Source organism: Pocillopora verrucosa, chromosome 4, assembly GCF_036669915.1.
Source record: "Pocillopora verrucosa isolate sample1 chromosome 4, ASM3666991v2, whole genome shotgun sequence".
NCBI classification, from domain to species: domain Eukaryota; kingdom Metazoa; phylum Cnidaria; class Anthozoa; order Scleractinia; family Pocilloporidae; genus Pocillopora; species Pocillopora verrucosa.
The window spans coordinates 12,051,175-12,076,432 of record NC_089315.1 but is presented as its reverse complement, the minus strand read 5'-3'; the positions used below and the strand labels follow the sequence as shown (position 1 = coordinate 12,076,432).

Genomic DNA, 25,258 nt, shown 5'->3' with positions numbered 1-25,258 from the left:
TCGATGTATTTTAAACGCATTTGCTTTTTTCGCCTTTTCATGCAATGTTCCCTATATCGCATGAGATAAATTGAACTGTCACATGACAATCACGCCATCAGCTGGCATGATAAAATAACGTTTACGGGCTTCGTGTACCCTAGGAAGTGTAAGTCGATCTCTGACAATTGCCAAGGATTAAAAGTAAAGATAATTGCTTTTTTTTACTCTCTACATGAGAAACAACTCCATTTATGGAGAGTGCTGAAAGAAAATGAGAAGCTCCAGGAGGTGTTAACCTACTCCTAGTGTTAATTTTACAATGTAACATCGTCTATATTTTTTTGTTGCCGTACAGAGAAGTCTCTCGGCCGATAAACACCGAATCGCGTGACTGATAACTAATAGTTGGTGATCATCATGTGAAACTGTTGACCCTGTAATTTTCTGAACCCAAATGAAACGACACAGTGTCCATGTTACCAATAACTCCACGTTACTGATAGTTTTGATATAGAAAGAGCACTGAATTATTTATCGGCTCATGTCTTCTTAAGATAACCTTTACATTCAAATTGTTGAGAGGCTGAAAAAGAAATCAGGATGCAAATTAAGAGATAACAATGCAACAGCATTAAAATGCCAGTTTTCTAGACGAGACCTCGGAGGACATTCTGATAACTGTGGTTGCGTTCAATAAACCCGCAGCTGACGATTGGTTGGTATATCAAACTCATTATCATATTTATACAAGCTCTGAGGATCGGCTTCAAAAATCTCAGCTATTTGCGAAACTATCGAAATGGTTTTTTGGCTCAATATTCTTGGCTGGTTACTTTCCGTCGTAACTATTGTGGGAAACGGATTTGTAGTCGGCCTTGTCTCCAAGAATCGTCAACTTCATTCTCGGCAAATTGGTTTGTCCTTTCCTTGGCAGTGGCCGACTTAACGATCGGATTTGCCGTCTTTCCGTTACAATATCTTTGTATCGAGAAAATAAAGTGCGACTCCTTCGTGACCACGGCAATGTTTTGGTTCTTTCTTCACTCGTCAGTTGCCAATCTCTGTACATTGACTTGGGATCGCTATATCGCCATAGTTCACCCTTTTAGGTATACTAACTTCATAACCAAAAGACACCCTGGATTGGTCATCACAGCAGCATGGTTGATCCCTTTGCGATTTCACTATCACGATTGGTGGGGATGTACGCAACAGACTCCACAACTGCATGGAAAATTCTACGTCTAACAGGCGTCTCTGTCTTTGACATGATATCCTGCGTGCTGCTTCTTTATGCTGTGGTTCGTATCTTAGTTGTAGCTCGCGCCCAAGCCAAAATATCTAACGCGATTCAACTACAACTTCAGTCTAACCAATCTAGTGAAGTTACAGGAACAGTTCGTAAACGCAAAAGATCCAACGCAGCTGGCTTCGTAGTGGCCATAGTCGTGTTCTTCCTAGGATGTTATGCACTTGTAAATTACTTAATTTATGCTTCACGTTTCTTGCAAAGTTCCGGGCAAAGCTGGTCAGATTCTTAATGTTCTTCTTGTTTTGAATTCCGCTGCGAATCCTGTTGTTTATGCGTTTTGTAAGAATGACATTAAAACGCACATGAAAAAGCTTTTTTGCAACTGGAATAAGGACCAATGGGAAAGTCGTGTGTAAGAGGTTCCCCCGTGGTAACATTCTGTGCGTCCATCGTTTTCAAGTATCCATTTACATTTTTCAATTTTTTTTTTTGAGACGAGCGGTGTTATTTTCAATAATATGCTTCTATTGAAGACTTGTGTGAAATCACTTCAAATAGGTATCATATGATGAGTTGAATTCACGCCAGTGTGGTTTATTATTACAATTAGATAACTCTCGATGGGACGTAGTTAAAAACGGAAACAACTGATAAACTGAAATTTTGTTTCACGCGCGAACTTTATTTAAATCGATGTTTCCCACGGCAGATTTCACTGACAAAACAGAATTAATACTACATAATGTGCTGTAAATTCCATATTTTGTTTATTGGGGGCCACCTGCTCCATTTTGTAATGGCAATTTACATACTTTTGTGAACAACGAAACAACCACTTTAAAAAAAAGAATGCGATCTCTTAGACTCCTTAAATGATAACTTACATACGTACGTTGCTCGTTTGTTCTAAAACCCCAAAATTTTAAGCATTCTGAATGACTGCCATAGGCCGACAGAGTAAAATCAGACAAATAATCTAAAACTGAAATAGGTTATCCTAAAAGATTACGATAAAAAAAAAAATTTAATTGTCAAACAGGGTTTTAATGTACACACGCGAAAAAACATTTGACATGCGTGGGAGAGGAAGTGGTCATACTGGCTGGCTTTAAAAGAATGTTTTCTTCCTTTTCCTGTGTCTTTACGAAATTTAGATTTCGCTTTTGTTGTATGAAACTGTGGAATCATTATCAGCAGTAACAACAATAGAACTCAAGAGGCTGTATTTGGAAGCTTTTTATTGATATTCACAACTTGGTTTGCCTTTTTTATTCTTAAAAGTTCCCGTATAGAAACAATTGCCTTTCACTAGTCAGACTGGCTGTCATTAATTTTTATGTTCAGAGTCGGACTTCTGTCTCAGGAAAACGTTAGCATTCTCTTTGTTAAACATATATCATAGAAATTGTTCATGAATACTGCATGAAGATTCCTAACTCGCGGCTGGACTAATGTAAATATTAAGAAAGTTGCCATGAATTTTGGTGTTACAGCTCAGTCGAAATTGACTGAACTCATTTTTAAGCGAAAGATTGCACACTAATACTCTCTTTGGGGAGGAGGCTGACCAGATAATTAGGAAATGGTCTTTGAATTTGTTCGCGGATTCGTGATGACTAGAAGCCCAATCTCTGTTTAAGCGCCAAGTTTATAAATAAAATGCCCAGTTTTCCCTCTTCATATCTGCTGAGTATTAGTAACAAAGAGCACAGAGTTTAAAGGTTATAAGAGGAGAGACCGCTGGACGGCAAAAAGAAAGACGTGAAAAGAAAATTGTAGAAAGGCAAAGTAAAAACAAAAATTTAGTAATAAGCTTCCCCTAAGTGTTTGAATCTAAATTGCAACATAAAAATTTGCCAAGCACCAGACAAAACCATATTTTATAGACATTTCTAGCGTTTTAAGCTGTCTGGTCCATATATATGACCATCAAAACAAAAAACAAAAAAAGATGGCTTACGTATTTTCTACAATTGGGTTGTTTGCCAAAGTAAAGGGAAAACTTCCGGAACTATTTTTTTAATGTCTACCCAGGAGAAGAGATTTCAGAAAAAATGCAATTTGTATTTTTCAAAAGAACATAAAATGAGAGATTCTCTTGGCACTCTTTCAGTTCATTAAAAGTGCTTTTTGAAAGTACTTGTCAGATTCTCGGGCTTGATTGTTTCAGAACTATGAAACTCTGAGACTATGTCTTTACTATTGAAGGCTGGAGTCGAGTGACATGATAGAATTTCCAGAGCCTCTGACTGAAATGAATGCCAACGAAATGCGGCTTAATCGGACAGAATCGTGACGTTTTGACCCTTACTTATATGGTCCGATAATTATAGCAGAACATAAGCTAGGAGCAGAATATTTTGAAAAGTTGAAGACTTTTGTCTTTCCGATAGATTTTTAAGATAGATTTCTGTTGAAGAGTTTTCCAAAAAGTTGCTCGAGACATTTCTTAGAAAGGGGAATTCACCAGGACAGCAATCAACCGCTGAATTTGTCCCTTTTACTATGAAATCAATCTATATTCTTTTATCTTAACTGAAATATTTATGGAAAACTTTAGAAACATGTTTACTGTAACGGCAAATGCAAAATAGAAGTAGTTATGGTTCTTTTGCGGTCGGCGTTTCAGCTCAGTTCAGCTGTTTACGAAAAATTTGAAAACCTTGTCCGAGTGCGTAAGAAAAAATGAGGTTCGAAGGGGTAAATAAAGCTGACCTCCTGAAATTTTAAGTAAATCTAACAAATATTTACCCATCCGTTTACCGGAAAAGTCTTTTCCTACAAAAAAAAAAAAAATCATGTGAATGAGATAACAACTGCTTTGTCCTCCTCAGCAGGATTACAGAGAGTATGAGTCGAGAAAACCATCAAAACCAAGATTTTACCGAAAAAATAATGATAGTTAAGCTTTTCTTCTCTTATCTCAATCTAACAGCAACATGAAAGCTTTCTGACGGAAAGTTAATTAAAAGTGCTTCATTGTCAGCACAGAAACAAACGAAGCAATTATCATGACAACACCTACAGATTAAAAATATTTATCGCACCCTGTGCTTTTTTTTTGGTTTTAATTTGTCTTAATTCAAACAAAGGTATGAAAGAAGCGCCATCGATAACAGTATCACCTGAAGTTTCTTACTTATTTTTTTAGATTGCATTCTAATTCTTAACCGTCAGCAAATATTTTAGAATAAAAACTATGTGCAAAGGTCATAATCCGACCTAAGGGAAAGCCAAAGTCTCGTGTTTGACCATTAAAGTTCAATTAATCTGGAAGTACTCTCATGGGGACCTTATACCTGAACAATGTCAAAACAATATATGACACAGGGAGTTTCGGTTTCTTTGAAACCAACACAGGTGGATTGTGCACTAAAAGCCTCGTTGAATTGAAATTGGGGTTTTAATGAACTGGACAGCAAAGTGTGGGAGTAGAAGCCGAATTAGCGACGGAAAATAAAGGTTAATATTTCTAACTTTTTCCAAAAAGATAGATTCGATTTTTTTTTTAAACTACTTTTCAAATAACATTTTTTTAGAGAAAAATAACGTGCATGAACCATAAATATGGTTCATGCACGTAACTCATCTTTACTTTCCAATTGCAGCTGTGATGCCCTAAGTTATATGCAAAGAGTGTCTTTCCATACTTTCTATTGTCATCTTGGGAAAAAGTATATACTTCGTCCGGATTATTGATTAAGAATTTCGGAAACTCTTGATAAACACATTCATACCGCACAATAGATTAATGCGCGCAAGGAGTCACTTTGACAACTTCGAAAGAGTAGGTGGCGATGATAAATGAGCTTCGGTTTATGAATTGAAATTTTAACTTAGATAAGAAATTTTGAATTTTTGTGCGCTAGGAGACACTTTGACAACTTCAAAAGAGTAGGTGGTGATGATAAATGAGCTTCGATTTATGCATTGAAATTTTATCTTAGATAAGAAATTTTGAATTTTTGTGGTGCAAATTTTCCTACACGAGTCCAATTTGTGAACAAAAAATACGATTGTTCTCAGTTAACCTCAACCAGCTGACATTTGTTTCGGAGCAGTTTGATGGAATCTACACCAGCAAAGAGTCTTAGAGCGGTCTTGGCGGAATTTACTTTTCAATTCCTCAATAAGCTTGCATATTCATTTATATTCCACCTATAACTCTTAAGTGGAGGAAAACACACGACGTGAGCAATTCAAAACATTGTTTAAATTCTGCAAACATAGGCACAAGCATCTGAAGAACAATTCCCTGTTAAGTGACAGCTGGAAAAGAAATTAAATTGCCGTGTAATTGTAAATTTATGGGATTGTATTTATTCATTTCGCTTGGCATATGACAGCGAGCTATTTTACGCTTTAAACCCATTTAAGCGAGAACAGTTGTGGCAGTGCGTCAAGAGAGGTTCGATTTAAATGGAGACGTGGTTCAACATTCTTGGATGGGTTCTTTCTATCGCTACAGTGGCAGGAAATGGCTTTGTGGTTGGTATTGTGGCCCAAACTCGTCGACTTCATTCCACTGCAAACTGGTTTGTTCTGTCTTTGGCAGTGGCCGACTTTGGTGTTGGAATCATCGTTTATCCTTTGTCATATTTTTGTTTAAGCTCAATAGAGTGTAACCTTAAAGTATACGTGGCGCTTTTCTGGTTTTTCCTACATTCGTCGGCCACAAATCTTTGCGCATTGACTTGGAATCGTTACGTCGCAATCGTTCATCCATTCAAGTACCACACGTCCATGACCGAGAGACGTCCAGGGATGGTCATCATGACCGCATGGCTGATTTCCTTTGCGAGTGCCTTGTCTCTTTTGGTGGGATTATACGCAACGCAGTCCCCCACTGCCCTGAAGATCTTGCGAATACTAAACATCTCCATCTTTGACATAGTTTCCTGCGCGCTGCTTTTGTATGCCGTTGTTCGTATTCTCATTGTGGCTCGGACACAGGCAAGCCAGATGTCTGAATTGGAGCTAAACGGAAGGCCCACCACGGAAACAGAAGCCTTACGAAGAGGAAGACTGCGCAACACAGCTCTCTTCATTATCGCTATAGTTGTGTTTTTCTTGGGATGCTACGTAGTTGTAAGCGCCGTTACTCTTTGTGTGACTTTTTCCTCGTGTCAATCTTCCGTTGCAGTTGGCCAGACCATCGTTTGCCTACTCACTCTGAACTCCGCAGGTAATCCTTTGGTATATGCGCTTTTAAAGAGGGATATGAAGAGAGAAGTACAGAGGCTTTTCTGCAGAGAACGCTCTAATGAAGGATTTGACACGTTAAATCCATCAAGTAGAATGAGAATGTCAACGGCATTATAGAAATGTGAAACAAGTGTCATTCCATTAGTTTTTTTTCTATGTATCTTTTGTTCCTTCATGTGGCGATGTACATTTCAAAGATGCAGCAAGAACTGTGTTTCAAAAACTTATTCATTATTGTATTCTGTGTTGTTCTATTATTAGTTCACCTCTTTTTGTTCATTTTGCTCAACTCATTAGGGAAAATTTAAATTCAAAATTGGTTCACGAAAAAAGAAACAATACGTTTCCGGACTATTTTGTATTGCAACCGTATAATATGATTAAATAAAAAGTAATGGTGTGACTTGCGGTTTTTTTTTTTTTTCTGTTTGTCAAGTTGTTCCTATCGATCAACTCTTAATGCATCCTGCCAACCAAGATTTAATATACTTCTTCGAATTACGCTTACTTTTATGTTTATTACACCGGAATAAACCTTTCCTGAATTAACTAACACTTCTAAGATGTGGACATGCACTTTTTCTATTTGCAGGATTTCTTCCCAAACGGTGATACGACTATTAACTAGAGCCAAATATTGCTGCATTGGCTCGTGAAAAAATAGCAATTTTAAAACTTATCAGTTACGTTTTTTGGTTTGGGTTGTAATTTGGTTGTTGTCTTTAGTTGTTGGTGTTTGCATTCGCCTGCTGTTAGTAATATTTTATTAACAACTATTTTTAAAGGAGAAGGCGGCTTCGTGGCTCGAAAATCAGTTTTACACTGAGTTTCAATCGTAATTTCAAAATTGAATTTGTTTCTAAAGGCCTCAACTTAAAAGTGGGCGTGTAAAGTAAATAGGCCCTAGGGTGTTGTTTAATTTGCCTCCCGTTATTAGCTTAAGACGCTTTGGGAGAAATTAAGATTTTCGTCACTTATATAAGACTGATTGAAAGTAGCCCCTAACCTCTAGAGAAATGTAAAAATTTTCTTTAAGCCCTACAAAAAAGAAATGAACATCGAGCGATACGAGAATGAAGTGTATCATTTGAAATTTTACCATATGTGATTTACCGTTCAAGAACTTGTAAAATATGACAAAAAGGAACAGAACGCATATTAACGAATTCAGAAACAACAGCTATAAAAGAGAAGTTAGATCAGAATTTGAAGAAAGGTGCAAAGCAGGTGCAACTGACGTTTCAGTCAACATCTAGAGCGTAGAAAAACTACCCCCTCCCCCCCTTACATGAATAAGCTCGTTTGTACCCCGAATAAAAATTTGTAAATAATTCTTCAAAGGTAGCAGCTGCATCGGAAGCAAAAAGTTGCGCAACACAAATTTTTTATCTTTTTATATAGATTTGTAGACTTTTATTTCGTTTGTACCCCGAATAAAAATTTGCAAATAATTCTTCAAAGGTAGCAGCTGCATAAGAAGCAAAAAGTTGCGCAACACCAAATTTTTATCTTTTTATATAGATTTGTAAACTTTTTTTAGTTTAATTAGCTGAAAATAAGGTAAGATCATTATGTGTACCAAATTTCCTTGTCTTAGACATTTTCGATTCAATAACAAATGTAAGATAGTTTCGGTACTTTTGTTTCAATTATTTTTTGTACCTGTTTTTTTTTTTACTTTACTTTACCAAGCTTTTATGTATTTCCTGCACTGCAAATAGCATAATAGCGTGTCATCTTTTACACGACCTTTACGTGAGCAAAAAGCTACCACAAAAACTAAATCTTTAACATTTCCACTCAAGAGGTTTTAATGGTTGTGATCTTATTCAAAAGTCGTCTCGACCCGCCAACAATGAAAATATGAATCTACAATACTCAAAGATATTACAAGGCTGATTCTATTATTGACTGCGATGATCAGTATTCACTGGATTACATAGAGCACATTCCAGCTAACACATCATTCGCTTTTGGAAGAAGAAAGACCGACGTCTACGCCGAATTCGAATGAAATACTGCACTTCAACAGACTGATCAAAGACTAATCTAGGCCGCCTTAACTAAAGAGGCTTACGTCAACAACTGCTTCACGGGAGAGACAGGTCTGTCCAGTCGAAAGCGTCTGTCAGAAAGTTATAGTAACGATTATTTTCAAGACAGTTTTACGAATAATTATGCTTAAGAAAAGCTATCTATTCGGAAGGAATTCTTTTGTGTCACTAGTCCATGATCTATTTTCAGCGAATGAATTCTTAAGGGATGGGTTTGAAAGTTTACGTTTGGTACTCCTTTCGGCTTAGCCTTAGGGAACCGTAGAATTAGATGAATTTTAAAGAAATGAAATGAAAACACAGCAAATGGAGACCTACTGTCCGACGACGCCTGCTTGAAAATTGGCTCATTTGATTTACAAAGCAAGTCTCCAGAGAAAATTTCAACAATAATATGATACGGTTCCCTTAATACAGGTCCTTTAGACAAGTTCAATTTGAAATAATTTTAGATAATACTAGAAAAATCATTCCCTGAAGTTTTTTGGGACACCTCATTTGCTATGACAAAGCGGAAGAACGCAATGATGAATTTCTTGTGCATCTTAGAGTATTATCCAGTATTATGCAACAGTTTTCAAAGCCATTTTGTTGGCAATGTCTGCATATCTACTTAGCTTATTTAGCTGGAAAAAAATAACTACGGAAAAAAGGATATCTACATTTATGAAAATACTTGCAAAGACAACATGACTTAAAGCTCACAATTTTACTGTTTAATATGATTCGTCATAACCCTTAATATGCTGTATAGGGTAGTACTTGATGTTAGCTAGATACTTGAGTTGTGTTTTGTAATCAGCGCAAATTGTGAAAGCTTAACTTCGACAAGACATTCTGCTCATTTTTAAACGGAAGGAAAACATTTTAAGACACTATAATTTTTGGTTCGAAGGCCTTCTCGACCTTCCGTGCCGATCGGTACTACTTGACTCGTCAATTATCGTAAACATGACAGATCCTCTAAGCAATCTAAATTTCAGTGTGCTTTTCTTACAAGACAAAAATTAAAAATTGACGGCACGGGTAATTATAAGGCTGAACACGTATGAAGGCGCATCATGATATTTCAAAGTTTTAGTAATATATGATGATGTGCTGTTTATATACAGCGCAGAACCCTTAACAAGTTTAACTTCTACAAAACGCAAAAAAATAAAATAAAATTAGGTCCACGGACAACCACATAGGTAACTAGCTTTCTCAGCTTAATACTCAACCGATTTTCAGAATACCATTCGAATTGCTCCTAACACATTAAACAATCCTTGAGTGAGCTTTTAATTTCAAGCAGATCAGCTTTCCCATACTGCGAGAAACAACTAAAGAAGATCTGCGGAAACCGAGTCAACTAATTGTTTTGATGTTCAATAACCTTTTTTTTCCCTTGATTGTGTTTTTTCTTTTTTTTTTTTTTTGGAAATATTTTCAATACTCGATGTTCGGAAGCTTGGGAAAGCAATCGGGAATTTTTTCACGGAAGAGCGCAACTACCCGAACGCAGGAGCGGGTCTTTATTTGTACCAAGACGCACCTTTACGGCGTTTTACATTTGGAGACCAATATCACGAGACACTACTTTCAGCCAAAGAAATAAAAAGCGGAAATGCATTAAATGATGAATGTGTTTATTGGGATCTTTGGGTCTCGCAAACAGTAATACCAAGTGTCTGAACTACAGTAATGTTATCATCATCGGCGAGCAGAAGTACGTTATTGGCCGCGGCAGCCTTTAATTAGTTAATCTGCGTCCAAAAGTTCAACCAACTGGTCGCCAATGTGATTGAAAAGTTAAGTGCGTGCGACCATCACTTTACTTGTTAGTCGCCGGCAGGTCGATGTTCTAAACCAGCTATTTCGTTTCCGTTTCAGATCGAAACACTTCACGTGTAGTATCCAGAAGAAACATATCCCGTCGTATCGAAGTTTTTAACCCGCCGGGAAAATAGTTTAGGCCAAAAAGGAGGTAAGTTTCACATTGATTGCGATCCAAAACTATCGTAATACGCAAATGCTTAAACTTTTGCTTTTCAGGCGCCCTATCTGATCATGTTCGGCGGCCCTCTCCGAAACATTTGGAAGAGGAAAAACCTGCTGAAATTCGTTCAAATCTTCCACATTATATCGCGGGCCTACAAATCAGAAAAGTGATCCTTCCCCTTTAATTGAAAACAAACTTCGAAAAAACTCACGACTTTCATGGAACATGCGATACCTTCGCCATTTTCTTTCCGTGACTCAACTGATGATTAGCAACGAGTGAGAGTATCTTACAGATGAAGAAACTTCTTTAAACATTTCTCATATCACTGTGAAGCAAACATCTAACGCTACGCATCTTTTTCTCTGACGAAGGGCTAACGCTCGAAACGCTGGCTTTGAAACTCTTTTCGGTGGCTAATTTAAATAACTCTAATCACCTTATTACACCCCTACCGATGCAGCTCCACCGGTTCTTTAGAAACTTACCCCCTTTATTCATTTGTTATCAACTGACAGAAAGAAAATTGTAGTCGCGTTTCAATCGGCTACCGAACATTACACCCCCTACCGATGCAGCTCCACAATTTCTTTAGAAACTTATCCTATTTTTCATTCGTCATCAACGACAGAAAAAAGTTGTAGTCGCTTTCCAATTGGCTCCCGAACGACTTGAGATGTTAAGTTCGCCGGCGTAAAGAAACAGCTCTCTCCACCATCGCCATATAGTTAGTGTATTTACTAAGGTTGTCACGTACCTGTAAGCACGACAACTCTCTGGGAAAGGTTTACCTGCAAAGGTACCCATGCATCTGGTAGGATCCTTTTCTTTTCCTTTTTAGTTAAATAATTCCGCAGAGAATCCTCTAGTTATGCTTTTTTTGAAGAGAGAAAATAGGAAAGGAGTGAGCCAATTCTACGCGGGTAACGCTGTTAAGTCCATAAAGATAGGGAGACCTTTTAAAAATGCGAACGCGCGTCATTTTAATGGTCAACCTTTTTCAGATAGTTTCCTTTCTGCAAGTGTTTAATCTTCATTTCAAAGCGCAGTAAAAAACTGTAGCGCTGAAAGGAGCCGTCTCTGTAAAAATCTTCGGGTTTGTCGCATTTTCTTTTATCTTAAAGAAATATGAATTTAGAATTGTTTCACATTAACGAAACCTGGCGGTGATCTTGGTGAGCGTGTTTTTGATAATTTTGATCATTGTTTTCCATAACATGTAGGGTATAATTGTATAGCGCAGCGCATGATTACCATTTTAGCATTTTAATTTGTATGTGTTTCCCTATTCAACAGACCCCATACCCTACCTCTTTGTTATAGGAACTTTATACATTTCTTTCCCTCAAAAGTTATGTAAATGCTTATTGTGATGTACACACGCATGTTAAACCCAGCGTAACTGCCACCGACTATGATTTTCCGCTTTTGGGGGCATCATCTTTTATGTTTCCTTTAGGTAAATCCATCGATCGAACTTAGCCGACCAGACGACTAGACATCAGACATTTCCATGCGAAAAAAAGAAAAGATGAAAGGGGTTGAGAGGTTTTTTTTTTTTTTTCGTGGCCTTCTTGACCAATTTTGAAATATGTAATTTACCATTTTGCATATTAACCAAGAAAACCTGAATAACTGGCTTGGCTTCAAATGATGAATCCTTATAAAGTGCTTCGATGTCTTGTAGAATCCACATTTTATATCATTATAGAGCTGTTTGAGAAGTAACGTGAGGGCTTGATGTGTGACATTACAACGAAGGAACGAAGTTGAGTCGTGTGGATTAGGATTCTGTATGCAAAATGTTAAACGCGATCAAAAATTAAAGAGGAACTCGAAAGATTCACGCAATACAATTACATAAAGACAAAATAAAGCTTATGTCGGCAAATGTCTCCCCAAAGAGACAAGTCTGTCAAGTTGGATGCATCAAGTCGCTTTTACTTATTCTTTACATCATTTTTGGGAAAAATGCGCTGGGGAGAAGCTACTTTACTCAGAGGCAGTTTGTCTCTATCACTTGCATTCAAGCTGGTTAAGTACTCATTTCGGCTCAGAGTAGGCAACCCTCCCTTAAAAAGGAAAAAAAATGAACACGATTCAACCGAAGCGAAATATTAATTTATTTAACACTTTAACTCCCAAGATCTCATTAGTAATTCTCCTTACTGTCTGCCATACTATTCATATGATGTTAGTTTGGAGAGATTGGAATTGGATCAACAAATAATCCACTAATTGATGTTTTTCTTTATTCTCATTAATTGTCTGCTTGATATCGTACTTCGTACATGGATTCTCCGCGTTAACTAAATAAAGATGCGATACTCCATCATTTTTCCATTTTCCAGTTTTCTCCTTGATACACTCATCTCAATAATGTCAAAGCCGATCGTATTAGAGCAGTTTTCTGAGTCATGTTTTGAGACCGTCTCCGAGTCATAATTTTTCATATAATTTTAGTACCTTTTTTATATTTTTTTCCTTTTATACTGGTGCGTTGATGTATAAAAAAGTCTTTATTTCTGTGGATGAATCAGATTTTAAAAAGGAAAGAATTAGTACCCACATCTGTTCGAACAAAAATCGAACCCCTTGTGACCTCTACCGACATCATGACGGAAATGCCATCGAAAAACTCGCTGTGTTGTGGTGGCCTTTTTCTGTCAACTGTGCTACAGACCACACATTTGAGTATGATAGAAAGTTGTATCGATGAAATATAGCGAAAAAATTCTTAGATTAATAAGAGATGAAGTTGCGTAAAAAGTAAAAGCTTCGTTTCACCTCTTACTTAAAATGAAACAGCCATTTCCGGAAAAAAAGAAAAGTATATATCTCTTGCAATTTGACGAAGTTCATCTTAATTACAGGGCCCAGTTGTATAAAGGTCCGATAACGCTATCAGGCGGATAAATTATTATCTGGTGGATAAGTGATAGCAAAACGTATAGCGTTATCCACCGTATAGAGTTTTATCCAGTGGATAGCGTAATCCAACCTTCGGACAACCGGGTTCGGCTCTTTCGTTGTCTTCGCCGACCGTACACTCCCTACCCCTCGTGAAGTGAAAAGTAAGCTGTGTTATTGGGTCGATTCAATTGGCTCCCCTTACATCCAACGACTTTGCCTACCACTATCATTCTTAGAGATGTAGTCATATTGAGAAGCGTAAACAGGGTAAGTTTCTTGAGAAACTGTGGTGGTGCGTCAGTAGGAGAGTATAACAGGGTAATTTAGTATTATCAACCGAGTTGAAAACGTAAATTGGCCACCGTAAAGAGTTTAAAGGATGACGTTTCGAGCGTTAGCCCTTCGTCAGAGCGAGAAGCACCTGTTTGTAATTCGTATAAGTTAATTCAGCTGAGGGAGACCCCAGTTTAGATTAACATCTTCAATCATAAATGTTCGTTTAATAAACATAAATTGTTGGGATCAATATCAGTATCTGGGCAACTGCCCACCTACCCCTCCCCTAACCCAACATTAACCCTAACTTGTTATCAATTGACTGTTGTTGGGTTAGGGGAGGGGTAGGTGGGCAATTGCCCAGATACTGACATTGATCCAATTGTTCTGCCTCAATTCTGCGTTTAAAAAAAATTTCAACAAAGCAACCATCTTGATTACTGGACTGAAGAAATTTTCTATATAACCCCTTTCACAACGAATAGTAGACTGTAAGTGACACATATCAGGTACATGCTATTTCAAAAAAATAGTTCGACCTGGATAATCAAAAAATTCAAAGGAAGGTTAAAAATGATTCCGACATTTCTACGGTTGCTGCAAACTTTCATACTTAGCGCTCAAATGTCTAAATTTGGTGTTATCTAGTAAATCTGGTGTAGAATGTATATAAGAAAAGTTTGAAACTAGAAGTATGCAATAATCGTTGCGGTGAGAATAAGTTTGTATCACTCATTTCGAAAAGGCGGCTCAAGTAGCTGCTTTAGTCTTGGTACAGCGTTGCATTGTCAGTTTTTAAGAGTCTTTTTGGTTCTACACATTATTTTCCTGCCAAGAGGAAAGTGGGTATTTTTTTATAAAGTGACTAACATTGCTTTCGAAAAAAGCCATATTTTTTTCTCGTCGTCTTTGTGCGTCAGTTTTATGATCAATTCCTCGGGGCAATTAAATTAATACATTATTGAACTCTCTACCAATCAGAGAGCGTGCACCTCATAGTATGATTACCATAACAAATGCTAGCTATGTTTTGAACCGATAACTTATATGCAATTCAATGTCTTTCATCTAGGTTCTTCCATCCCAGATCACTGCTATTTTGGTTCCTGAATAAGGCATCAGTGAGGTACAAAGGACATGTAAAGATATGCACGTCCTCTAAGTCAATCAAAACGGATCAGCTACAATCCTCCGTCGAAAGCCTCCATTAAGCCAAAACACGTCTGAATGTGTCAAAACAGATCGTCGTCCAGTTAACATGAGAGTCGGAAATGTGTTTGACTATATCGGCTGGCTCCTCACAATCTCAACAGTAGCAGGCAACGGTTTTGTGATTGTTCTAGTTATTGTAATTCGCCGACTTCACTCCTCTGCCAATTGGTTCGTTCTTTCCCTAGCAGTGGCCGACTTTTTGGTTGGATTTGCCATCTTCCCACCAGCATACTTTTGTGATGAATTATGCAACCGCAGATTGGTCTCAGCCTTTTTTTGGTTCTCCCTTAATTCATCGGTCTCTAATCTCTGCATCTTGACTTGGGATCGATTCTTCGCCATCGTTCGGCCTTTGAAATACCATTCCTCTTTAACGATGAGACACACAAGACTGATTGTCATGACAGCATGGTTAATTGCCTTTGCATTATCACTGTCGAATTTTGTGGGATATTACATTACAGATTCCCACACGGCATTATTAGTCCTATTCCTCATCAGCATCCCTGTTTTTCAAATACTGTCCTGCACGTTTCTACTTTACTCGATCATTCGCATCCTCGTTGCGGCGCGCGAGCAAATGCGCCGAGAAGCTACTTTACATCTCGAACTCACGTACAGCAACCAAGCCGACCAATCAGTCGCGGCTACGACAGACGCCGCCCCGCGTCGCAGACACAAAAAGCCAAACTCAGCTCCTTTCATAATTGCTTTAGTCTTGCTCTTTTTGGGATGCTGTGTAACGGCGAATGGTTTGATTTTGTGCATTAGTTTCTCGTGCAATATTTCTGAACTAGGAGGACATGTCCTCACCACTTTGTTGATTTTGAATTCTGCGTTCAACCCTTTCGTGTACGCTTGTTTGAAAAAGGACATAAAGAGGGAAATTACAAAGCTCATTCGAAGGCGAAAATAACTCAGTGAAAGACTTCTCCATAATGCTGGTGATTTGCTATACCAAAAAAGGTTATACAGTATATAAGTTATAAAGTACTCCGTATGTAACGTAAGTAACCGACGATCTCAACAGTAATGGAAAATAGAGGTATTTTGGTGAGATACGTGCCCTTTACTTCAGAACAGCGTCAAAAGTATTTAATTGACTCACGTTTTCATCATGAAAGTGGAGAGAGTTTCTACTACGATGAGATTCGGTCCGTAGATAATAGATTGAACAGAGCGTGGGATGTTATATTTATTAACCGGTTCGACAAAAAAAACTTTTGTTTTTATGTTAATGTGCCGTTTGTTTTCCAGTATCTATAGGTGGGCGACGATGAGAAAGTAGACTTTAATAAGACGAATTTCAGCCATAATCAGACAGTTCTATGGGCTGCATGGTTCGATTCACTCTGTCTGATTTTTGAAGAGTTAACGAACAGGTGTTAACACTCTAAACATCGCCATTATAACAGTTATTCACGAAGACAGAATCTGAGGTTATTACTATTTACTCAATTGACGCGTCATCTGTCATTCTAAGACTTATCTTATTAGAATTTGTTAAGATCTTGTTTAAACAAACCATCATCACTAGTGTCGGTTTGTGCCATCTTGCGTCGCAACGATAAAACTCTCCTTAACTAATGGTTCTAGAAGAGCTACAAATTGCCTCTCTTAAATAATTGTCAAGGTCAGGTCAAGGGAAGTCAAGAACACGAGTGGACTAATTGTATCCTTTGGCAGAAAATCTCTCTTTTTTCTCGTGTTTTCTTTCTTTCTTTCTTTCTTTGCTTGTGTTCTTATCCAAAATCAATAAATTTGAAAACAAGCACCAACACATGTATTTGAATTAAATTTTTTAAAATTCACTACCAACGAAATTTCCATAACTAAAAAATCAAGTGTCATCACATCAGAAAAAGATCAACAAATAATGAGATAGACGTCTAATTTTAGTAAATAATTTACACAGCGGTTTGATAGAGGTATTTATGCCTTTTGTAGTCTGATAAATAAATTTTCCATCTGTGTAGTATTTATAAGCATTGTAGATGTGCTGAGTATCCTTTAATCCTTGCCCATGTTATCAAAGTTTTATTTCTCATTACCGTCCTTGCTCTCTACATTTTCCGCCAACCCAATACTTTAAGTAATATTTTTGAGTATTTTGTTTTTGTCACTTGGTAAACCAAGAAGCCGGTGAGTTAGACATGAATTTTTAACTTGAAAGGGCCTTCCTTATTATGTATTGTGATTTTAATCGGTTTTGCTTTGCATAAAATCACAAAAAGCGCAACTATCAATAAATTAATTGCTATTTCAAGAGGTTATTACCATTTCGTTCTGGTGGGTGAATTTTCTCGCAAAGCGACGGAGCTTAAAGCGAGTAAAATTTTTTTTCCCACTTAAGCCAATGCAACACACTGTTAGTATTAAAATGTATTTTTCAATTCCCAGACTAAAAACTTTAAACAAATCAGTTCGTTCCAAATCGTTAGTCGTTCTCTCTACGTGCGAAATGTCAGCTATTGACTGATGATAATTGTCTTAGGCGAAGAGTCTGTTGTAGGCATTGATCGTCTTCGTCATATTTTTTGGCATCCTACGTCAAATACCATCTGACTTGAAGTTTAAAACAAAAAACTTCACTTGAAATCGCTACACGAATAGCTTGAGGTCCTTCCAAACAATTTAGTGCTCACATAAATTGTTTTCGGGACAATTCAGGGAGGAAAATGCTATGATCGAACGATGAATAAAAGAAATGAAAGCTAGTTTCATTTCCTATTGTTTTAATTTAACCAATTACGCAAAGTGGTCGGAAATCAGGCTCGGTGTTCTGCTAATAAAAATAATCTGTCGAATGAAAAATCTTCCGGGCTTTTGAAAGGCGGCATTTGAAATTTTTGTTGAACTGAGTATTTCTGAGCAAGTGAATAACAGCCGACTTTCGAAGTGGTACAAATACACAGTAAAACCATGATTTGTTATTCAGTTACGCAAGAGAGTCTCCGTTGTTATTAATGTTGACCAGTATTACTATTGGGAGTTTTTGAGTCCTGCGAGGTACATCTTTAGTGACGCATACTTGTTGCCGCATGATAAGAATGAGTATAACCTATAATTTGAAACTGCGTTAACGAAACATGCCTTTGATTAAAGCTTATGTCAAGGCCTTTGAGGTCACAATGACGGCTAAATAATATTCAACTCAGTCAGTTGCTCCTTTAGAGGCCTGAAGCATGATAAGGACTATGACCTAAATTTTTTTCAATAAATTCTTTAAATGAAGCGTGCCCCGACCGAACCCTATTATCGAAGCTTGCATCAGGCACTCGCTGTCGCGGCTAAGCAGCACCCATAACCTCCCTTGCTGCTCAGATACTCAGGTTAAAGTTCGGCATCGCTTCAGTCACAAATCGCCGTCGAGGCTCTAAAGCGCACGCGTAAGGGTAAGGTTTCACACTTGGTCTTCAAGAAGTAGTTGAAAAGTATGTGAAAACCGTGTTAGAGGGATAAGAAATTTCCCATTTGAAATATGAGAAAATCTTATGGAGACTGAGCCTGAATTTTGCCAAAAAAACAGCCTGAGTAAACCCCCGGTTCCCATTTCATTGGTTGGGAAATGTCTGCTTTTGATAAAGCCGGCCTGCCGACGATGAATCAAGCACAATCTTTTGTCGCCTATACTCTTATTACACTGAAATAATCGGTTAAAAAAAAAAGAATCCAACCTTTCATTGAAACCTTCCAGCCTGCACCTCGTAGATTGAGTATGGTCTAATGAACTGCAGTTGGGTTAAGCTTACGTTTGCAACCCCATTTCAGTTCCGAGATTTTAATTTCAAAATTTCAACCATAAAAATCCTGAAAAGGAAGGCGAAAATACCGCGATTTATTTTTTTTTGAGAGGGCACGGTAACCAATCTTGCAATCTGATTGGTTCTTTACCCGGTCAATATTTTCCTATATCTGCCCACCGGCCACGGTAACGCTTTCGTGAGTCGCCAAATACATCCCAACTTTCGTTGCCATTTTTGATAAACATTTCTCGTTTTTCCGGCTGGGCAGTATTTTTAAGCAAACACGTCGGTCACTACCTCAAGCCGATGAATAACTTATGAATCCTCTCTTTTCTCTCACTTAAATCACTTTGGTTGACAGAAAAATATTGGTTTCGGAATTAATTTGAATAAACAATAGTGTCATTATGTTGGTTGACAAGCGGCCTAAAACCCGTCTGCAATTAATTTTAATCGTTCACAAAAAGTACCTAGAAAGTTAAAATGTGAGGTATTTGCTTACAGTTAAACTGAACGATGGAACTTTCATTCCTTTAATACCTGAATTTTCTCAAGCAATTTGTTCGCAGTGAAAGAGCGAGCGAAGTTTTAATTTAAGTTCTACAACAAATATACGCTCTCGGTGAGTCTTTCCAAGTCCGTTCAATTTGAACATTTGTACCGTAAATTGCACAACAGAAACTGAAGGAATTTTTTGAGAAAAGGCCGCATTAAATCCCTTTGTGTCCCGTTGGAGTATACCATTCGAATTTAGTTTTTGTGAAGGAAAGACCAGATTTACACTATTAGAAACCGCAAAACCGTAGAAAAAAAATCATCCAAAACCGAAAAACCGAAAAAAAATTCGATCAAAACCGCATGCAAAACTGTAAAAACCGATACATTTTCAGATCCTAGTTATTCAAACCCTGATCAATCCGACACAGTGGTAACAAGTGGAGCGTACAGAGTAAACTACACTAATTTCATCATTTGTGAATTCCATGGACTTGGCATTCTTATTTTCTAGTATCTGCTTAAATGATAGGCTTTATTTCCGCAGCTCTCTCGAGGACCTCGAGCGCGGTCTCTCCGGAGGAAATTCGCACAGAAGTCCTCTATAGGATTGCAATTTTGCAGTTGCAAAAAAGCTATAGCTCTGGAAGGTTCCATCGAAAACCCCTAATCTAACATTTCCATTTGCGATTTAAGACCTGAAAGTTTGGAGATTCTATTGGAATGTTGAATCAATCAGTCACGTGTGGCCTGTAACTTGGTCACCAACTTCGAGGTGGCGTTGATAAAGAAACTCTAGCAATGTTCTGAGCTTAGCCATTGTTGTTTCTTGTTGCACTGTCTTACTGCTGCACCATATTCGTCATTCAAGACGCGTGAACCCCTACAGATGGTCAAAGTCTTGGGCATAATTCAAGACTCGTTAATCCCCTGGGGATTAGCCTAAGTGTGGCCGTGCCCTCCTCTCCCAAGGTGAAACAGAGGCGAGGTTCCCTCGCTCCCAATATTTCAATTGGTTTGTCTTCTCAATAACATTTGCGTTTAGCGGCTATTCGAGATCAGTGGAGGCGCGTAAATTGCCACTCAGATCGAAGAGAAACCGGAACCCAAATAGGTCAAATAGGAAAAACAGAAAACCGCATCGGATATCAAATCCGAAATCCCGCTGGTATTTTTGGCGAAAACCGAAAACCAAATGCTAAATAGCGGAAAATCCGCAAACAGCAATGAACACTAAAACCGAAAAACCGAAGTTTTTTTGGCACAAAAACCGATCTAAAAAATAGCCAAAACCGCAAAACCGAAAATCCCAATGCCACCTTCATATAGTGGTTCGTAGAAGTCGAAATTTTTTCAACATTTGTACGTTATTGTACTCAGACAGAAAGTTTGCTATCTAGTTAGTTAATCCATTGTCTCTCACAAAACGGCAAACTTCCTATGCTATTGTACGTAGAAAAAAAAGTTTCTCCGACCTGTGTTTGTTGTATTTAAATATGCCGTGTAGCATAACTATAGGTTTGCGAATGATTGACGACTACGGTAACAGCGTTTCGCATTTGAATTCTTCAACAATAGCTTCTTCTACTTGAGAAACTGATTGGTTAGCTAAAGCTTTTTACCATAATAATTATTACGTATAATTCATGACAGCAGTCATGAATTATACAAAACCCCCCTTCAACAGCGAATATGTTTTGACTGGAGTTACCGATTTGAATAATTTGATTAAGCTACAATTCAATATTTTACTCGTAAGAGATTTACCCAGGATGCGTTCATTGCCACACGGGTAGTGGAAACATCAACTTCAACGCGAACAACCGCATGACGTATTTGTAGCAACTTAAAATTGCCCAAGAAGGCCCATATTATAACTTATGTTTCCGGACATTTGTTTTTAAGAAACAAAAGATATTGTATGACATTGCCGAGCAGGCCATCATACATGTTTTACTTCTTGAAGATCAGTGATATGGAAAATGCCCTTAATTTTTTCGGCTGGTTCCTTTCAATCACAGCAGTTATAGGGAACAGTTCAGTGATCGTTCTGATAGCCTTAAATCGTCGACTTCACTCCACTGCCAATTGGTTCGTCCTTTCTCTTGCAGTGGCCGACGCAATGCTCGGATTCACATTATTTCCACCGGCCTATTTTTGTACCGCAGAAAAGTGCAACTTGAAAATGGTCTCGGCATTTTTTTGGTTTTCCCTGCACTCATCGGTCTCGAATCTTTGCAACTTGACCTGGGATCGCTACATCGCCATCGTTCACCCTTTAAAATACAACACTTCATTTACAAAGCGACACCCTGGACTGGTAATTGTGATAGCATGGTTGCTTGCTTTCACAATTTCGTCGTCAACTTTGGTGACACAGTACGTGACGAAATCCGACACAGCATTGAACATCCTATTTTTTATTACTGTCTCTGGGTTTCTTCTACTGTCCTGTGTGCTGCTCTTTTATGCAGCTATTCGCATCATTATGGTAGCACACAAGCAAAAGCAGCAGGAAGTGATAATACAACTTCAACTGCGCTGCAACCAATTATTTACTGACGAAGAAGACAACGCACTGTGTCTCAGACGCAACAAGAAGAACTCAGCTCCATTCATCGTTGCTGTAGTCTTTTTCTTCTTGGGATGCTACTTAGCGGTAAACGGTTTAATTTTATGCATCAATTTTTCCTGTAATGTTTCCGAAAGAGCTGGACAGGTGATAACTATTCTCCTTACCTTGAACTCCGTTGTGAATCCTTTCGTCTACGCTTGTTTAAAAAAGGATATCAAGAGAGAACTAGCAATACTCGTTCGCAAATGGAAAATTAAGTTAAATACTTCTACGTAGACCTTGGTATAATGGGTAAACAATAAGAGTTCACTAGTTTTTCTCTTTTTGTTTTTTAATACACGACAGAGCGTTAACATCAGTTCAATCTAATCTAAATTCTGAATTAAGCGACAATGCTTTGTAATGTAGATTTATGTAAATGCATTGAACATTTCAAATCACCAAGATTAAACTCTTGCGTTGCGATCAAAACACGAGAAAAAGAGACGAGTAAGAGAGCGTTCCTTTTTTTTAAGTTTTTCGTTTTTGTAGTCGAGGTCTGCATCGACATTTCCAAAATGAAGTATTAATATGCACAGCATTTGGCTTAGCGTTAAGTGTTCACATACATGTTTTCTTATGCAATTTAATATAAATGAAATTCAATGAATCAGAAAATTATATTCTTCATGGGATATTAACAATCACCACTGAGTTTTCAAAATGGAAGAGGAGATCTGTTCGAATTTGAACGGTTCTTTTAACAGGAGTTGTCTTGAACAATGCTTGTCTCACGACTTTGAAATGTGGAGTAGAATTTGAGCTTTGCCTATTTTATCACCTGGCAGGTGGCTTTCCACAATCATAATCAGTTTCGAAGGTTAAATGTAAATACATTTATTAACCGAGGTAGATCATTCATTGTTAAGTAGGTTAAATTGAACTAATTGTCGGCTGATGCAGACACACTATGGGAATAACTACAGAATACAGACAAAAGTATCTGAAAAGGAAAATATTTCATTAAATGGCTTAGGCTTGAGGCCGATATAACGCGCACTCTGATTGGCTCAGAGCGAGATAATAGTAATAGTAATAGGCTTTATTTAGAGAGGGTAAAACACTTAACAGTAGCCCTAAGACACTGATGACTCTGTGGCCCTCAAAACCCAGATCAGAGTAGGGCATTAAACATTTAAAAAAAATTTAAAAAATAAAATAAAAATAAAATTAAAAAAAAAAAAAAAAAAAAAAGCTATGCCCACGGGCGGATTAAGGATCGAAGGTACAGTTTTAAATTACCTATGGATTAAGTTGAAAGGAACGAGGTTAACAAACAAGAAAACATTCAATTCGTATTGAAAAGCTGGTAACATTTTAACGAAATTTTTCTTAAATAAATTACATTAAGAGACTGTTTTTGACCAATCAGATGATAACCTTGGAGGGTACAATCAAAGTTTGCAGTTTCGAATACAAGGCTTAGTGAAAAAAAGTGAAAAACACTATCGGTAGATCTGTCATGAATCCTTGGAAGGACACCACAAACAGCAAAGCGTAAGAACTGGCGAAAGAAGGCCAGCGTGACGCAAGCTGTTTGTCCCATTTCCCTGTCTTTGTTAGAAAACGGGGCATCCCTTTCGGTTTGCTTTCAAGTGGGATGAGTTACAAGATGATCATCGATTGAGTGTTTGAGAATTTTCATTTAACCAAGCCACAGAAAGAAAGTGGTCGAAATCTAACAGGGTTCCGTTAAAAAATTAATTTGTTCAATGGCATGGGGGAAAAAAAATAAGAATTCTCATAGTTTTCCTAAGGGTGAAAGGGTGGGACCTAATGAACAAGACGGAAATTTCAGCTGATATGTCTTATTTGGTGGAAAATATCTTTGTGTACTTCTTGCAACTCGTACATCAATGGCCTAGACAAGGAGGATCCTTGGGTGCCTGTGACCCCCTTAGTAAACCATTTTTTGTCGCATTAAGTAAAACACGGCATAGAGGTCGACATGAAAATCTGGTGAGTACCCTCTGTTTGACACAGTGTGACCCCCCCCCCTTTTGAAAAATCCTGGCTACGCCCCTGTATATGACAGTCTTGAGGTTATTTCCTCACTTTTCAAGAACATTTAATAACTTAAAGTTTTTTAAAAGCTGAGTCAAGTTTCATTTTAAGCTTATGTCAAGCTTCAGCTAGAACAATAAAACTTCCCTTCAGGAAAAATTCTTAAGTGGAAACTGATGAAAAATCAATTTTGTCAATAAATGATGTACTGTGAGTAACATAGAAATGAAAATATAACAGTACATTGTAAGTAATATTTCTGTAATTTTATTTTAAACAACCTTCATTTAATAGCTTGGATTCAAGTCAATAAAAATAGGTTGAGCACATAAAGTCCTGTCATTTTAGTAATTTTGCCATGAGAAATAACATGCAACAACAAATATCATCTTTTCGCTTTCTCACTAAGTGCCATTGTGCAAGGAGAAACTGCTTCCATGCAAACAAAAGTTTCTCACATCCAAACATATGGAAGGTAGGCTTATGCTAAATTACAGAAGGGGTGTTTCTAGGCAACTTCCTGAACTGACAGTTGGAACGGAATGTGTAATTGCCACATACACATGTCAGGAGAATATGAAAGCCTATAAAACTTTGACTGTAGTTATTTCTGCTTTGCCTCAAGCTCTTCTTCAATAACAGCTTCATCCCATGGACCATATATATTACTACAGAGATAAAATACAACAACAAGGAATTAGCCATTCAACGGACGCCAACAAGGTAGCAATTTATCCACTTATGGTGGATAAGTGATAGCAAAACGTATAACGTTATCCACCGTATAGAGTTTTATCCAGTGGATAGCGTTATCCAACCTTCGGACAACCGGGTTCGGCTCTTTCGTTGTCTTCGCCGACCGTACACTCCCTGCTCCTCGTGAAGTGAAAAGTAAGCTGTGTTATTGGGTCGATTCAATTGGCTCCCCTTATATCCAACGACTTTGCCTACCACTATCATTCTTAGAGATGTAGTCATATTGAGAAGTGTAAACGGGGTAAGTTTCTTGAGAAACTGCGGTGGTGCGTCAGTAGGAGAGTATAACAGGGTAATTAAGTATTATTGAAAACGTAAATTGGCCACCGTAAAGAGTTTAAAGGCTGACGTTTCGAGCGTTAGCCCTTCGTCAGAGCGAGAAGCACCTGTTTTTAATTCGTTTAAGTTAATTCAGCTGAGGGAGACCCCAGTTTAGATTAACAACTTCAATCATAAATGTTCGTTTAATAAACATAAATTGTTGGGATCAATATCAGTATCTGGGCAACTGCCCACCTACCCCTCCCCTAACCCAACATTAACCCTAACTTGTTATCAATTGACTGTTGTTGGGTTAAGGGAGGGGTAGGTGGGCAATTGCCCAGATACTGATATTGATCCAATTGTTCTGCCTCAATTCTGCGTTTAAAAAAATTTTCAACAAAGCAACCATCTTGATTACTGGACTGAAGAAATTTTCTATGTAACCCCTTTCACAACGAGTAGTAGACTGTAAGTGACACATATCAGGTACATGCTATTTCAAAA

The 25,258-nt window shown here is 37.7% G+C and overlaps 2 protein-coding genes and 1 pseudogene across 3 annotated transcripts; all 3 read left to right on the top strand.

Moving 5' to 3' along the window:
- The first annotated feature begins 443 nt into the window (after positions 1 to 443).
- Positions 444 to 6,581, top strand: LOC131796033 (uncharacterized; annotated as a pseudogene).
- A 3,741-nt stretch (positions 6,582 to 10,322) lies between these two features.
- On the top strand, positions 10,323 to 16,606 carry LOC131796036 (octopamine receptor beta-2R). 2 transcript variants are annotated; one of them, XM_066165671.1, is made up of 2 exons: positions 10,323 to 10,459; positions 14,736 to 16,606. In XM_066165671.1, the coding sequence occupies exon 2, from the start codon at positions 14,922 to 14,924 to the stop codon at positions 15,789 to 15,791; it is 870 nt and encodes a 289-aa protein (XP_066021768.1). In that variant the 5' UTR covers positions 10,323 to 10,459; positions 14,736 to 14,921; the 3' UTR covers positions 15,792 to 16,606. The 2 variants fall into 2 exon arrangements, with proteins under 2 accessions (XP_066021768.1, XP_058969672.2); XM_059113689.2 differs by lacking the exon at positions 10,323 to 10,459 and adding an exon at positions 11,192 to 11,288.
- Positions 16,607 to 20,919: 4,313 nt separating this feature from the next.
- LOC131796053 (trace amine-associated receptor 8a-like) lies at positions 20,920 to 22,018 on the top strand. Its single transcript, XM_059113706.2, has one exon. It carries the CDS (start codon positions 21,038 to 21,040, stop codon positions 21,965 to 21,967), a length of 930 nt encoding a protein of 309 aa, XP_058969689.2. The 5' UTR covers positions 20,920 to 21,037; the 3' UTR covers positions 21,968 to 22,018.
- Positions 22,019 to 25,258: the final 3,240 nt, after the last annotated feature.

What these genes read in the sequence shown, in the direction of transcription:
- LOC131796036 (XM_066165671.1), top strand. Translation starts at nt 14,922, where the DNA reads ATGAGAGTCGGAAATGTGTTTGACTATATCGGCTGGCTCCTCACAATC.
- LOC131796053 (XM_059113706.2), top strand. Translation starts at nt 21,038, where the DNA reads ATGACATTGCCGAGCAGGCCATCATACATGTTTTACTTCTTGAAGATC.